Consider the following 13,217-nt stretch of genomic DNA (forward strand, 5'->3'; position numbering starts at 1 on the left):
CCTACGAGGAAGCCAAAAAATGGGTGGATGACTGGATAGAGGCCAAACCGGTCGAATTTTTTCGCAACGGGATTCGTATGTTGCCAGAAAGATGGGAAAAAGTTGTAGCTAGCGATGGCCAATACTTTCAATAATTCATTTGTAACCATTTTTTCACAATAAAGGCTCAAAATTTGAAAAATACGGGAAAGACTTAGTCACACACGTTATAGTTTTCCCTAACCCTGAGCTTTTCCTGAATTTTCTACGTAGATATAACCTCCGGCTAATCCGGGAACTTCGCGATACTTTTCTTCTTGAGCTAATTTTCGAGTCTCTCTCTCTCTCGATCGCTCTCCACCCACTCGATGCACGTCACAAATGATATATTTCTAGATTCTTCATTGCCTTAACATTCCCATAATCAGTAACTTCTCTACTAAATCTGTATCTTATTCTAAAAAATATTAATTTGTAGTCATACTTTATTTGTTCGCGGAGTTAGAAGCTGTTATTGGAGGAAAAAATTTTAACCCCCATTTTTTTAGGCCGAATTGCTTATTTCCCGAAAAGCAAATTCGAACACACTTCACAATTATGTGATGCTTCATCCTGCATCATGCATCATGCAATGAATCGATTCAACCCTAAATAAATGAATTTGAATTTTTCTACTCTGATGATAACTACTGTTCTCGTGATATGGCCACTTGAAAGGCCATGGAACATACCATCTGAGTACAAAACTGGGTTCTGAATTTTTTCGTCATGAGATGATTGTTTCAGAAAATTTTAATGATTAAATTATTCGTAAATTTTAAATCTTCAAGTCAACAATTTCGATTTTGGAAAATAATTTTCAAACGGAAGATAAAATTGAAATCTAGTTTTTATTCTGACGGTAACTTTCCGAGCCTCTCAATATTCATTGGATTCATACGAGCCCGTCAATAAGCTAGTTTTCATTGCTGCCCGCCCTGACAGTGATAATTGGAGACAAACAGAGCCTGTCGTTGCATGAGTTGTTCGAATGCGCAATTGTAATTAATTACAAAGCTCAGTGTAGTGGTGATTTAAAAACTCGAAAAATAGGCTCTAAAGAAGTTTTATCCACATTTCTTGGAGTATAATGATTAGTTAGTTATTTAGAAATGAAAGTACATATAGAAACCGACTATTGGTTCTAACATAACTTTTGTCGGTTTTTCCAGGAAATTGTGTATCACCAGTATGCCACGTGGTTCATCAGTGTCACGAGACGAAGCAATCAGACTTCTTGAAACGTATATCGACAATTTCAAAACTAAACCTTTTCCAAAATGGTCGAGTGAAATCTGAAAAAAAATGAGCCAAGATGTAGGAGGGAGATGGACGCCCGATGTTGTCTACGCAAACGTCACAAAAAATCGTCGTAAAATACTCACTGCTGTTTACGAGAATATGAATATTACCCCCGTGGATATTACAACCAAAGCATCAAATGATTCGACTCTTCATGAGTCTGGACTGAATGTAAATGATGCGTCGTTTGATTCACAAGATGATGTACCAGAACTGACGGAATTCAAAGTGCATCTTACTGCTACCGAATGGTTCCAAATGCCACCAACAGACGTGATTTATAAAGACGGTAGAACATATTCTAGTCTGCGAAAAGGGAGTATGGACCGATATTTCATTCTCAGCAATACAGTGACAGACTGACCTCCCATGTGCTTTTATTTTTGATAATCATATATCTATAAAACTGATGAAACTATTCATTATTTAAGAGTGAATGGGCATTGCAAAGGTAAAGACTATGACAATTCTCTTTTTTGTTCCATCAACAAGGAGCCAAAAGAGAATGAGAACATCAAAATTACTGTGAAAACTAAAGCTACTAGATTTGTAAGCCATGAAGCTGTAAGGCGAGGACTCTCTCGAAAAAAAGCTGGAGAAGAAGCTTATTTGCAGGGATGTGGGAATTGGCAAAAGCGGCGAGTCAAAGAGCAAACGAAATTCGGTGGTCGTGTCGCTCCTCAAGTCCCTTCATTAGTTGTTATCCGCCACGCGGAAAAGGAATACAGCAACACCACATATGGGATAAGGCCCACAGATCCGAAGGCTGTCGTAATGAATATTCAGAACATGAAGTACTCACCGCAGTATCAAGAATTTATCCACGAAGTTGAGCGTCATAAATTTTATGTCTCATACAGCACACCAGGTCAACTCCACGCTTATAGACAGTACTGTCGGATGACAAGAAATTATTCATCAATCGCTGTTGACGGAACTGGATCTTTGATAACGAGGTTGACTCGTGATGATGGAAATAAATCGGGTCACATTTTTTTATAATCAGTAGTAATCAATTTCGACGGTACAACCATTTCAGTTCACGACATGTTGACTGAATCTCAGGATACTGACACCTTATGGTGGTGGCTCAAAAAATGACGTGATACAGGAGCTCCGCCACCGAAGCAAGCAACATGTAATTCGTCGCGAGCCTTGATGAATGCTATATGTTTAGCATTCAATCAGCAAACTGGACAAACTTATAACGAGACTTGTTTTCTCATCGCAAGTGCGATCGATGATTGCAAGTACCTCGCAAAAATTCAAACATATCTGAGACTCGACGTCGCTCATCTGATGAAAATGCGCAGTTGGTCCTGTCTTCAGAGTATGTGATTCAAAAAGGTTCGACACATGTACTTATGGTGTTTGTCGCGTATGATTGACTGTAAATCAATGGCCGAATTTCAGAAAATTTTGTCACCCACATGTACCGTCGCTCTCCATGAATCTCAAGATACAGTGACTAAAAACGGCCTCTCTGTGTTAGATGCACGAAGAGAGTTGGAAAAAGCCATCGCTGACCGTACAGATCACTCTCTTACTGATGACGAGGAAAAAACTCTGGGAGGAGAAATATCGTAGGAAGAAACTGAGGAAGAGAAGCACAGCACAGAGTGCAGTCTTGTGAGAGCATGGATCGATAAAATCTACAAGAATGCTCGACAAATTCAACAGACAGCCTCCGATCCAAATCCCTTTTATTTCGAAGACTTTATGATGCAGTTCAAACATTTGGCGTATAAATTTTGTCTCTGGACTTCAGTCGTTCTTCCATACGAACGAGGTTATGCCACGGCCAGTTATGTAGAAGGTCATTTTAATGACGTGAAACACAGAATTCTGAAAAATGACAGACCTCCATTGCGGACCGATAAATCTCTGAAAACAATGTGTGAGGATCACGCAGCTGGAGCAGCGATTTTCAATTCAAAATTGAAGGAGTTTTGCGATGAGGATGGACCTTTTGTCAGTCCTCTAGCCAAAAAGCAGCCAAAAAGCAAAAGCAGCAGACAAAAAAACAGTGATCAATCTGTACCTCTTGAAATATCGAATGAAATTTGTGATGTAAGTTCCTCAGAGAATTGCAATAAGCCTCCCCTCGCCGAACCAAATGTTGATGAAGGCGATAGTTCTATTGAAACAGATGTCGAAGAGGACGAAAGCTCTACAGAAAATCCCTGGCATGCTAAGTTGATTCCAAAAGTCACTGGATTCTATTGCCAGTCTGAACCTGATATTGGTGACCGTAATAACTTCGCTGGAAATGGCAAACAGACATCACTGCTATGAAATGGAAATACTGTTAGAAATCCCACCTTGATAAAAGGAGAGTACTATTTTGCTAATGATCCGTGTGGCTTCGACTCGCTGGCCCAATTATAACCGCTGCCGCAATTGATGATAATCAATATAGGTTGACTCTGAAGTCTTTGAAGAACAAAGCTGTCAAGTTAATTTCTCAATTCATTGAGAAAGGTGCCTGTTTCGTCTCCAACAACGAAATAATTTCTTCTCTGAAATTAATAATATTAAGTAACAATAATAATGATAACTACTATAATAATAATTGAAGAATATTTATATAATAAGGAGAGATCGCGGGCTAGAGGCTCAAATTTCCCCATAATTAAAAAAGGGCACAGGCAAGTCACAAGAAGAAAGGACATGGGTTCGGGTTTTCCCTTTTTTTTGGAACGATTTGATGTTCTTGGTTTGGTCGGGATGCTGGGACTTTCCCATTTACTTTCTACTTTTCAGGGGTCCACCATAAATCATACGCGTTCCTGGTTCCTTTTTTTTCTTCTTTTTTTCTCTCATTTTTTCTTCATATGTTAGAAGACAGGGTTTGCTAGTCCTTTCATACGTAGAGTCCAGTTTATGACATAATCCTTACCAGCCGTGGACTTGCTTCTATTCCAAGGGTTCATTTTTCCCCAACGGCTAATTCCTAACACATACAAACGAATTCTCCCTTACATTCCAAATTTCAAATACCCAGCTCGAAGGGTGGGGTTCTATGTTTTGACCAATCAGAATCTTTGAGAGTCGTGACGAAGAAAAGATTCCCTCCTCCAGCCCTCGAACCTCTTAGAGAGAAAAGTTTTAGTTTTATCAGCGACATCATGCGAAAGAGAGTAGCCTAAAAACCCTCAATTTTGCAACCGCGTATGTAGTGAGTGATCTCAAAGTAAAATCAAGAGTGTAACCTAAGTTTCAAAATATAAAATCATTATCTTCTCGCCTGCTCGTGTAAACTTACCACTTGTAAAATAAATAACAATTAAAGAAAGGTGTCGGTGTGTATCACAAGTGATTCATCATCCAAATAGAAACTAAGAATTAAAACCCTTATACATCTCGAGTGATATTAAATTGTTACCTCGAGTGTAACAAACGTGTGTTGTTACAGTGCCTGCAAGGAAATTTATAATCAGTGAGTAATATTATTGACAGATTTGTTCAAGAATTCTATCGAAACGACTTTTGATCACATTAAACGACTAAAATCACATCGCGTTGATATTTTCAAAAATTTCCGTCAAATATGGGAGACGTGTTTTAGTGAGGATCCTTCGGCCACGATTACAACAGAATGTCCAGAATGTGGATTTTCGTCACATCTCAATCATAGTTTAATTGTAAACAATAAAGTTATTGAAAACCAAGGATTTCGCTTGTAGCCTTGTAATCGCTAATGTGTTAATGAGTTCTGCAGAAAGACTTGCAATGTTGAAATTACATAGGCTGATCAAGTATTTGAAGAATTGGATGTTCGTCAAGATTCAACTCACAAAACGGGATCGAAATGTTTACTCAGTGATATCCCAACAGTGATTCAACTGAAAAACCGATCATGCCGACTGGCTGGTGTAATCGGCTACGTTTCACAGCACTATATTGGTTATTGCTGTCGTGGGATCGCCAACTGGGAAACATGCGATGATATACTGCCAAAAATTGTTAAGAAAACGCCTCAGTCAACCAAGATAGAGCCTCATGGAGTAATTTATGTTCACTTGAATTCTAGCAAAAACAAAACTTCATCTACGGTGACACCCACTACTAACGAAGTTCTTGAGGAAGAGAGTAACACCAAAAAAAGGCAGAATTGTCAGAATGGCAGCCCTGATATTTTTCCTCCAGCAAAGAAAATTCAGGGACAACCAGTACGACTTGAAGACACTGATAGCGATTAAGATCAGAACGGAGATGTTTACGATTCAGGGATGACAATCTGAATAGCTGAGGAAAGTTGAGCAGATTAAAGGCACTAAAGATTTAGAGTCTAACACTAAAGTGGGAGAACAGAAGTTATTACCAGAAGCCAGAAGCAAGGAATTGACCTACGACACTGATAGTACGTCGCGTGACAATTGGAGAAATAAGGAGAAGAAGGAAATGATTTTACGTGATTCTGACGTCTATAACGCTGACCATGCTGATGTCAGCGATTCGCAGGAAATTTCCATGCTTCAAGCGGGGGAACTGGTAGCTGAAATCGAGATGGGAGATGATCGAATTATCCACGTTCTCCAAACGTCCAGTTTCGATTGTAGTCTAAATGCATTGTTTTGTGCCGCAACGAATGACGCTAATTACGCGGCGCTCATTAAGAATAGACATAACGTCCCTATTCTGGAGTTTATCATTAAGCATCTTGAATATAGAAATATAGAGGAGGCTTACAGAACAAGGGCACTGATGTTGCAATCTATGTGTGACAGTGACATTTGTAAACTGGAAGAGAACAATTATAACAATGTGCACATAAGTAATGTTCCGTGGCGGAAGGGTTTAGTCTGAAACATTTTTTGTTAGGTTGTCATGTTGGGATTTCCCCATTTTTGTCTGGGTCCACGATCCCAACTCCCTTTATGGTTCACTTTCGGACCGGTAATAAACCGTTCGGATGTGTTCCTGTCTGTCCAAAATGGTTCCTTATCTACCTGACCTCTCATTGCCCTCAGACCCATAGACCTCCTCCGTCAAACGTAATGTCGAACCTTCCCCTTCCTTTTTCCAATTTTCCTTGCCTTTTTTTTACTCCCCGAAGTTCAGTTCAATTTTTACATTCAATTGGAACAGTACATTCGATCTCCGCATCCTACAAGGACGTGTCATCATATTTCGGTACACCTTATTTCACAATCCACTTTTCCTTTCAACATCCACTGAGTGTTTAGTTTAATTATATGTAAAAATTTGTGACAATTTAAAATAATAAATTCTTTCACATAGTGAATTGTGTATTCAACATCATTGACTTTTCGCCGTTCCAACAGTTCGGGTGTGAAATTATCCACAAGATTCCCACGTTCGAACAAGTAATATACATGTCCAAGGTACACCCTCACAAATGTGGGCCAGCACAATGACTGACGAACCCAGTATTTGGAAGAATTTTTAGTGCAATGTGTGTGGCTGTTACGTTGAGAAGCTACCAGCGATGAAGGTCAATGAAAAAAAAGTGTCAAAGTCATTCACCAATTTCGAAAAAGCGCTCGAATTTCACAATTTACTCAAGAATGTTAAATCTCGTCGCCAGCCATGCCCTGGATCGTGTGAACTGCTAAATGTACCAAATTTCCATTTGTTCATTGAATTTAAGAAGTCACGAAAGTGCTCTCTTCATCAATTACCAACAATAATTGTGATTGAACGTACATTGAGGTGAGTAGTTGATCTATCGTTATTAATAATGAATCCCTAAAACATATTTTGCCCACTAAAAAATACATTCTCATTCTGTTGTAATTTTTTGACAGATTAGCAGGGCTAACAACTCGGAAGGACAATAAATATGTTGTCTATTGTTTACTAGACGGACAATGGTCGTTGTATGATAACAACTGCACTGTGATCCAGACACCGTCTACCGTAGACATTGGACTACTTTGTATGATATACATACTCGAGTCGTAACGTATCAGAACGCAATTGTTCGAAAATCGCAATACCAGTCTTCAGAAGACCAGTTGAACCCTTTGCCAATGTCTGGTTGCTACCGACTCCATCGGTAACAGGTAACTTTATGCAACCAAGAATATTTGTCCGTGTTCTAACATGACTATTCTCATTGACAAGAAAATTATGTATCTGGAAAATCCTCCATGATTTTCACCGTTCTCTCAGTTGGTTATGATTCTTCTTCACTAGTAAACATACTCTGGATTGTGTTGCAGGAATTCGAGATTTGATCGACTCCAAAGAGAACCAGCTCCCAGCTGCATTGGCTTTGTTGCAACATTTTCTCCATCTTTCAAATTCAATGAAGCCAAGTGTGATACGCAGGAAAGATGTACCAGTTGAATAAATGTTTTTACGCTAATTTTAATTTTTTTTCAGGTGGAAACTTCTTGTGGCGCGTTGGGCACTTTTTTGGGTGAGCATTTTCTGGTGAACTCGCGACAGACGAGATTTTACAGTGATGCCAGATACGGGACCCACACGTCTCCCACTGCCCCACTCCGCGTACCACTGCACTCTAGCTGTAGCAGCAGTTGCGCGAGGACCTTGCGCATGAAACCCCCACGCGTGGAATTTTTGCCCCCGTCTGGCATTTTATTTAAATATTTCTTTTAACTTGTGTTGCTGCTATGGTATTAAAAAAAAAACAAATCTAAAGGGTTAATAGAATTAATAAAAACATTGTTGTAGTGCTTTTGTATACTATAGTGTTACTATATTTTGTATACATTATTACGACTGCTACGTACATAAATAAATGCAACACGTTATTAAATAAAATTATCTAAAAAATGAGAAACACGTGGGGTATATACAGGGTGTCCCAGAATTGCACGTCCAAACTTTAAACTTAAGTTGGGGGTGAAATTCTGGATCGAAAAGTCCTGAGCGACTTTTTGATCAGATGCACCCTCTTCAAGTTATTGAGGGTTGAAGTTGGACGAATCAGGGCGTGGAATACCCAGTCGCACGTCGGTGAGAAAAACATGCGAGTGTAGTGGTGTCCCCACCATACCGTACTACTCCCCTGCCGCGGCAGAAAGAGACGACTGGTGGCGGAGGGTAAGAGGAAGGGGAGGGAAATAAAAAAAATGAACACCCGCCCGCTACATAATAGTAGATTATGACATGAGGACGATAGGTGGAGGATTGTGAGAAGTGTGAAGTTTGCAGCACGAGGCGTGACAAGTCGCAGTCGAGGCGAGCCGGAGGCTTCGCCCCCCCCCCCCAGCGAAAAACAGAAATAGACTTAATTAAAAAAAAATTATTCTTTAGAAAAATACATAAACAATATCAACTAAAGAAAACGAATCTTAACGTTTTACTTAGGTTCTATTGTCCATGGTTGTGTTCATCGAAAGAAGAAATCATACGATTGCAAAATTGATTCACCAAAAAACATTTTATAATTTGTATCAATTTAATTTTATAAAATTTTATAATATTAAAGCATTATTAATCTTTTAGTATTTCGATTACATATTTCGACACCAGTCATCTCTTTCTGCCGCCGCAAGGGAGTAGTACGGTATGGTGGGGACACCACTACACTCGCATGTTTTTCTCACCGACGTGCGACTGGGTATTCCACGCCCCTGATTCGTCCAACTTCAACCCTCAATAACTTGAAGAGGGTGCATCTGATCAAAAAGTCGCTCAGGACTTTTCGATCCAGAATTTCACCCCCAACTTAAGTTTAACGTTTGGACGTGCAATTCTGGGACACCCTGTATATGTTTACAATAGTGTACAATATTATTAGTATAAGCATAGGTATATATCAGCTGTCTCTTTCTTCGGCTAGGGAGACAACTTCCTGTTTTACCAACGGTTACATTACAAGTGTCGCGTAGATCGCTATTTCTCATATAGGGTCCCTATGACTTCCATTTTATTACTAGGCCTTGCTTTTCCGTTCAAATATTGTACTCAATAATTTAAACTTTTGATAAAACCGATAATGTAAACTTTTAAGGAAACCTTTGTATTATTTTAAATACTTTTAAAGATAAAGGAACGCAGCCTCTTGAAATGGTTAGTTTCAGAAACTTGTGAGCGGAAACAAGTAATAAATCTTAAAATTTATTGACGTAGTGCAAGCCTCTAAAATAAAACATTCTTTGTATAATTTTTTGTAATAGTTTTGAAATGTAATTCGAGTCCCACATCAAACCGTGCAAGTCGTAAAACCTTTTCCCGAAGACAGACTAATTTCTCCGAGAGAAACTCAAGTATTTTCTTTCTTTCTTCAAAAGCTACATGTGAGGGCCTTTTGTTAAAATCATGTATCCCCGGAGACAAAGCTGAGTAAGCCCAGAGGATCGTGGGGGTGTAGAGCCAACCCCCTAACTGAGCTCAAGGCCGCGATTGGTCCCCTACTCCTATTTGTGGAACAGGCCCTTCGTCCTGACTCCTAAGCTAAAATTTAAGAATAATTGTAAGAGAGTTCGACTTCAGACGCCAAAAGATTAAGTTAAGGCTCGAACTTATTAATAAAACCTTGAAAATCTGATCTGACTAAATTTTGTGTCTGTGTTTGATTATTTAATTTAAAATTCCCGCACTTGGAAGCAGAGTGGTTTAGCACTCCACGGGCATCGGACCTGCCACCTGGAAGCCAGCGAACCCGCTTGGAACGCAACACAAGAATACAAGTTTGGCGTTAGCGTTCAAAAGGGCGCTGCATTTAAAGTGTCAAGTTGATAAATTTTTACTAAATTACAGAGAATCTCGAAATTTTAGGGAATTAGGAATATTAACTCTATGCTCATTTCAGCTAAGAATTAAAAATTATCGGAAAGTCGTAAAAGTAGGAAAACCTGAAAAATCGAAATTATACTCAATTTAGTAGAGAATCTCACTAGCGACGTGAATCGACGGTCGGAAAATGGCTAAAAATTATGGGAAAGCCGGAAAAGTAGGAAAACCCGAATAAATATATATGCTACGATTATAGCTTTAAAAAAATCTACATGTTTATTTTTGATCATAGATTTGTCTTGAAAATGGATGCGGATGATTCAAATGATGCTCGAAAGAGAAAAAGAAAAAACTCGATAGATGACTTCACTAGGGACGTGATATTATTATACTTCATGTCCACTCAAAAAGTGCCCACATTGCTTTGATAAACTTCATTATTTATGTACAGTTTCTCATGTCGCGAGCACACCTAAAAATGCTCACCCAAAAAAGTGCCCACCGGGCCATTAGTTCAAGTTTTCACTGATGCCTGCACTCCCGGAGTGCAACCCTTTTTTTCCATTTAGCGGCATCCCGCATCACTCCAGTTTAGATGACATCGACCACCGAAAAATGCTCATCTACGAGTTGCAGGTGTGCCAGCTATGTATCCTCATTCCTTATTTGTTTAATAGCCTTCAACAAGATGTTTTCGTTCTTCTGAATGATCTGCTCCGTATGAGCTAAATGAAGAAGCGTTGAGTTAATAATCTGTAGCTGTTTCCCAGAACTATCCAGTGTCCCTTTGATTCCAGCCTCGAAACGTGAAATCCTCTCGCGTATTTCTCATTCATCCTCAGCATCCATAGTCCTGAAAAGTGACTTGGCTACCGTGCCCAGACCATTTATAAGTCCTGGACGGCCCTTCCTCCTCTCATTTAACCCAAACAACGCCGTTATGACGTTTCTCGTCTCCTCAAAATCGATAATCCATTGATCCACGAGGTGATGGAAATTGAAACCCGACGGTCCAGTCCTGAAGCAAAGTTGTTTCGTGTAATTTAGATGTTCTTGCAGTTGGTCAGCTCTCGCGAGCCATGATGCACCATCCGTGCTTGCAGCAATAGTCCAAACGTAGTCGCTCAAATGCAATTTCCCAATGGGCCAAAAATAAATTCCGGGGGTGTGGACGAATCTCTCAATCACATGTTCCTCCCCCCCCCCACTTCTGCGATGCTCACCAGCATTAGCCACATGGCAACAAAAATTAGCGCATTGATTGATTTGTCAATCGGGAGGTCCGTTGAACTTTTCAATTTTACCTTACGTGGACGATGTCGCCAACCCGATGACCACCATTTTTTATGACGAAGCACCCTCGAATATAAAAGTGACTGCCGCCCCGTTTGGGCGACAGTCTTCCAAATAGTGCACAGCGAAGAAGTTATAATCACAAGAACCAACATGAACGCCGGAAAGTGCTTCAAGTGCGGTAGATACGGCCACACTATTTCCGACTGGTTCCAACATCTCTCCATCCATGTGGACCGAACAAGACCTTCCTCACCCTGTATTCGGGGTCGGCTCAGCTCGAATCGCTCCTCGAGGAACCATCCATACCTGTGACATTCCATGGACGACTTCGTATTTGAATATCTGGTGAGTAGGGATACCTCCTTCACCATCTTACTACTCTGTTCTTCGTTGCCACCTGAAGTCTCTATTTTTCCCAATTCCTCGCTATTTTTGGAATTGCTTAGCGTTACCGATACGCCTAGGATCCCGGGTACGTGAACCTGGAATTTAAAGCGAAGATGAGGGAGTGGAGGGCCCGCAGTAAGAAGGATCTCAATGCCCCTTTGGTTCTCCCCCGACGCTCCGACATCCAGGCTGGTGTAGTGGACGTTTTCAACCTGCGATGACTCTTCGGCGAAACTCCAGCTCCACAACCGTGCCACGTGCCCCAGGTCCTGCACGATAGCGCAAGGACGTGGACAGCTGTGCCTCCTACCTGTCGGATTACCCAGGTTATTATCTTATTAATGACATGGTGATAGTGCGTCCCTCCAACGAATCTGTAACCGCTTTCAACAATAAATGGTTTAATTAAATAAAGTTTATGCATCTGCAGTTCTGGTATTTTTATGAAAATCTCCTTATCTCCCAAGCAAGAAAATTTCAGCAATTAACAGGATAGATTATTCCGACACAGGGGTCCATATAGTTATGCTTCTATAAAGGGTCGAAACCGATTTACGTGGACTCTCTGCGTCTTCTGTTTGGTGTTATACGCAAACATTGCCTATGGCCGCCACGTATTCCAATCCGTTTGATCCTCCAGGATGAAGCTCCTCAGGTATTCTGCCAGAGTGCGGTGTGACCTCTCTACAATGACATTGGTTGTGCGGATGGCAGACCGTGGTCTGAATCTTTTTAATTCTTAAAAGTTTACAAACATTTGTAAATATCTCCCGCACAAAATTTGGTCCTTGATCCGTGAGCAATTCCTGTGGTGTACCATATTCACAGATGATTTTCTCGGCAAACGCACGCCCGATGGTATGAGCGTCTTGGTCCGGGATGGGTATAGCCTTGCTAAATCTTGACACGTCAAGATGTACTCATTCCCGGGATCCGTAATAGGTAATGGTCTAACAATGTCCATTGCACATTGCTCGAATACTGTTTCAGGGTTCTCCCCGATAATCATGGCGACCTTCGTGGCTTTTCCCAACTTGCTGAGTTGGCATTCCTCACAATTCCCCACATGGTTGTGAACGTCGGATTTAATCCCCCTCCAGTAATATTTTTCTTTAAGTTAGCGTACATATGTTTTACACCGGGCTGACGAGCAATTGGCGGATTATGATATTCTCGTAGTATCTCCGGAATGTCGTCGTCAGCAGGTGTAATGACCCCGCCGTCAGCGTCCGAGTCCATCGCACCTGTGTCCGCTCTTATCTGCGCTCGAGTTACCACACTTATCCGACTTAATGCGTCAGCATTGGTATTTAATTTACCAGGTTTGTGTACCACCTCGTATTCATACTCCTCTAATTTAATTCCCCAAGGTACGAGTCTGGACCCTGCGTCCTTTACGTTAAATATCCACTTTAAGAGCCTATGGTCGGTCACTACGGTGAACCTACGTCCGTAAAGATAAGGTCGAAAGTGACGAGCTCCGCATGCAATAGCCAAGAGTTCCTTCTCTATGGTACTGTAGTTCTGCGCTGCCTTATTTA

General features: G+C 40.6%; 1 protein-coding gene across 2 annotated transcripts; it reads left to right on the forward strand.

The window, feature by feature from the left end:
• The first annotated feature begins 3,749 nt into the window (after positions 1 to 3,749).
• Positions 3,750 to 9,890, forward strand: LOC135164314 (uncharacterized). 2 transcript variants are annotated; one of them, XM_064124546.1, is made up of 3 exons: positions 3,750 to 6,996; positions 7,092 to 7,349; positions 7,509 to 9,890. In XM_064124546.1, exon 1 carries the CDS (start codon positions 5,725 to 5,727, stop codon positions 6,127 to 6,129), a length of 405 nt encoding a protein of 134 aa, XP_063980616.1. In that variant the 5' UTR covers positions 3,750 to 5,724; the 3' UTR covers positions 6,130 to 6,996; positions 7,092 to 7,349; positions 7,509 to 9,890. Both variants share the same exon structure in this region, with proteins under 2 accessions (XP_063980616.1, XP_063980617.1).
• Positions 9,891 to 13,217: the final 3,327 nt, after the last annotated feature.

The sequence above is a fragment of the Diachasmimorpha longicaudata genome, chromosome 7 (assembly GCF_034640455.1).
Source record: "Diachasmimorpha longicaudata isolate KC_UGA_2023 chromosome 7, iyDiaLong2, whole genome shotgun sequence".
NCBI lineage: Eukaryota > Metazoa > Arthropoda > Insecta > Hymenoptera > Braconidae > Diachasmimorpha > Diachasmimorpha longicaudata.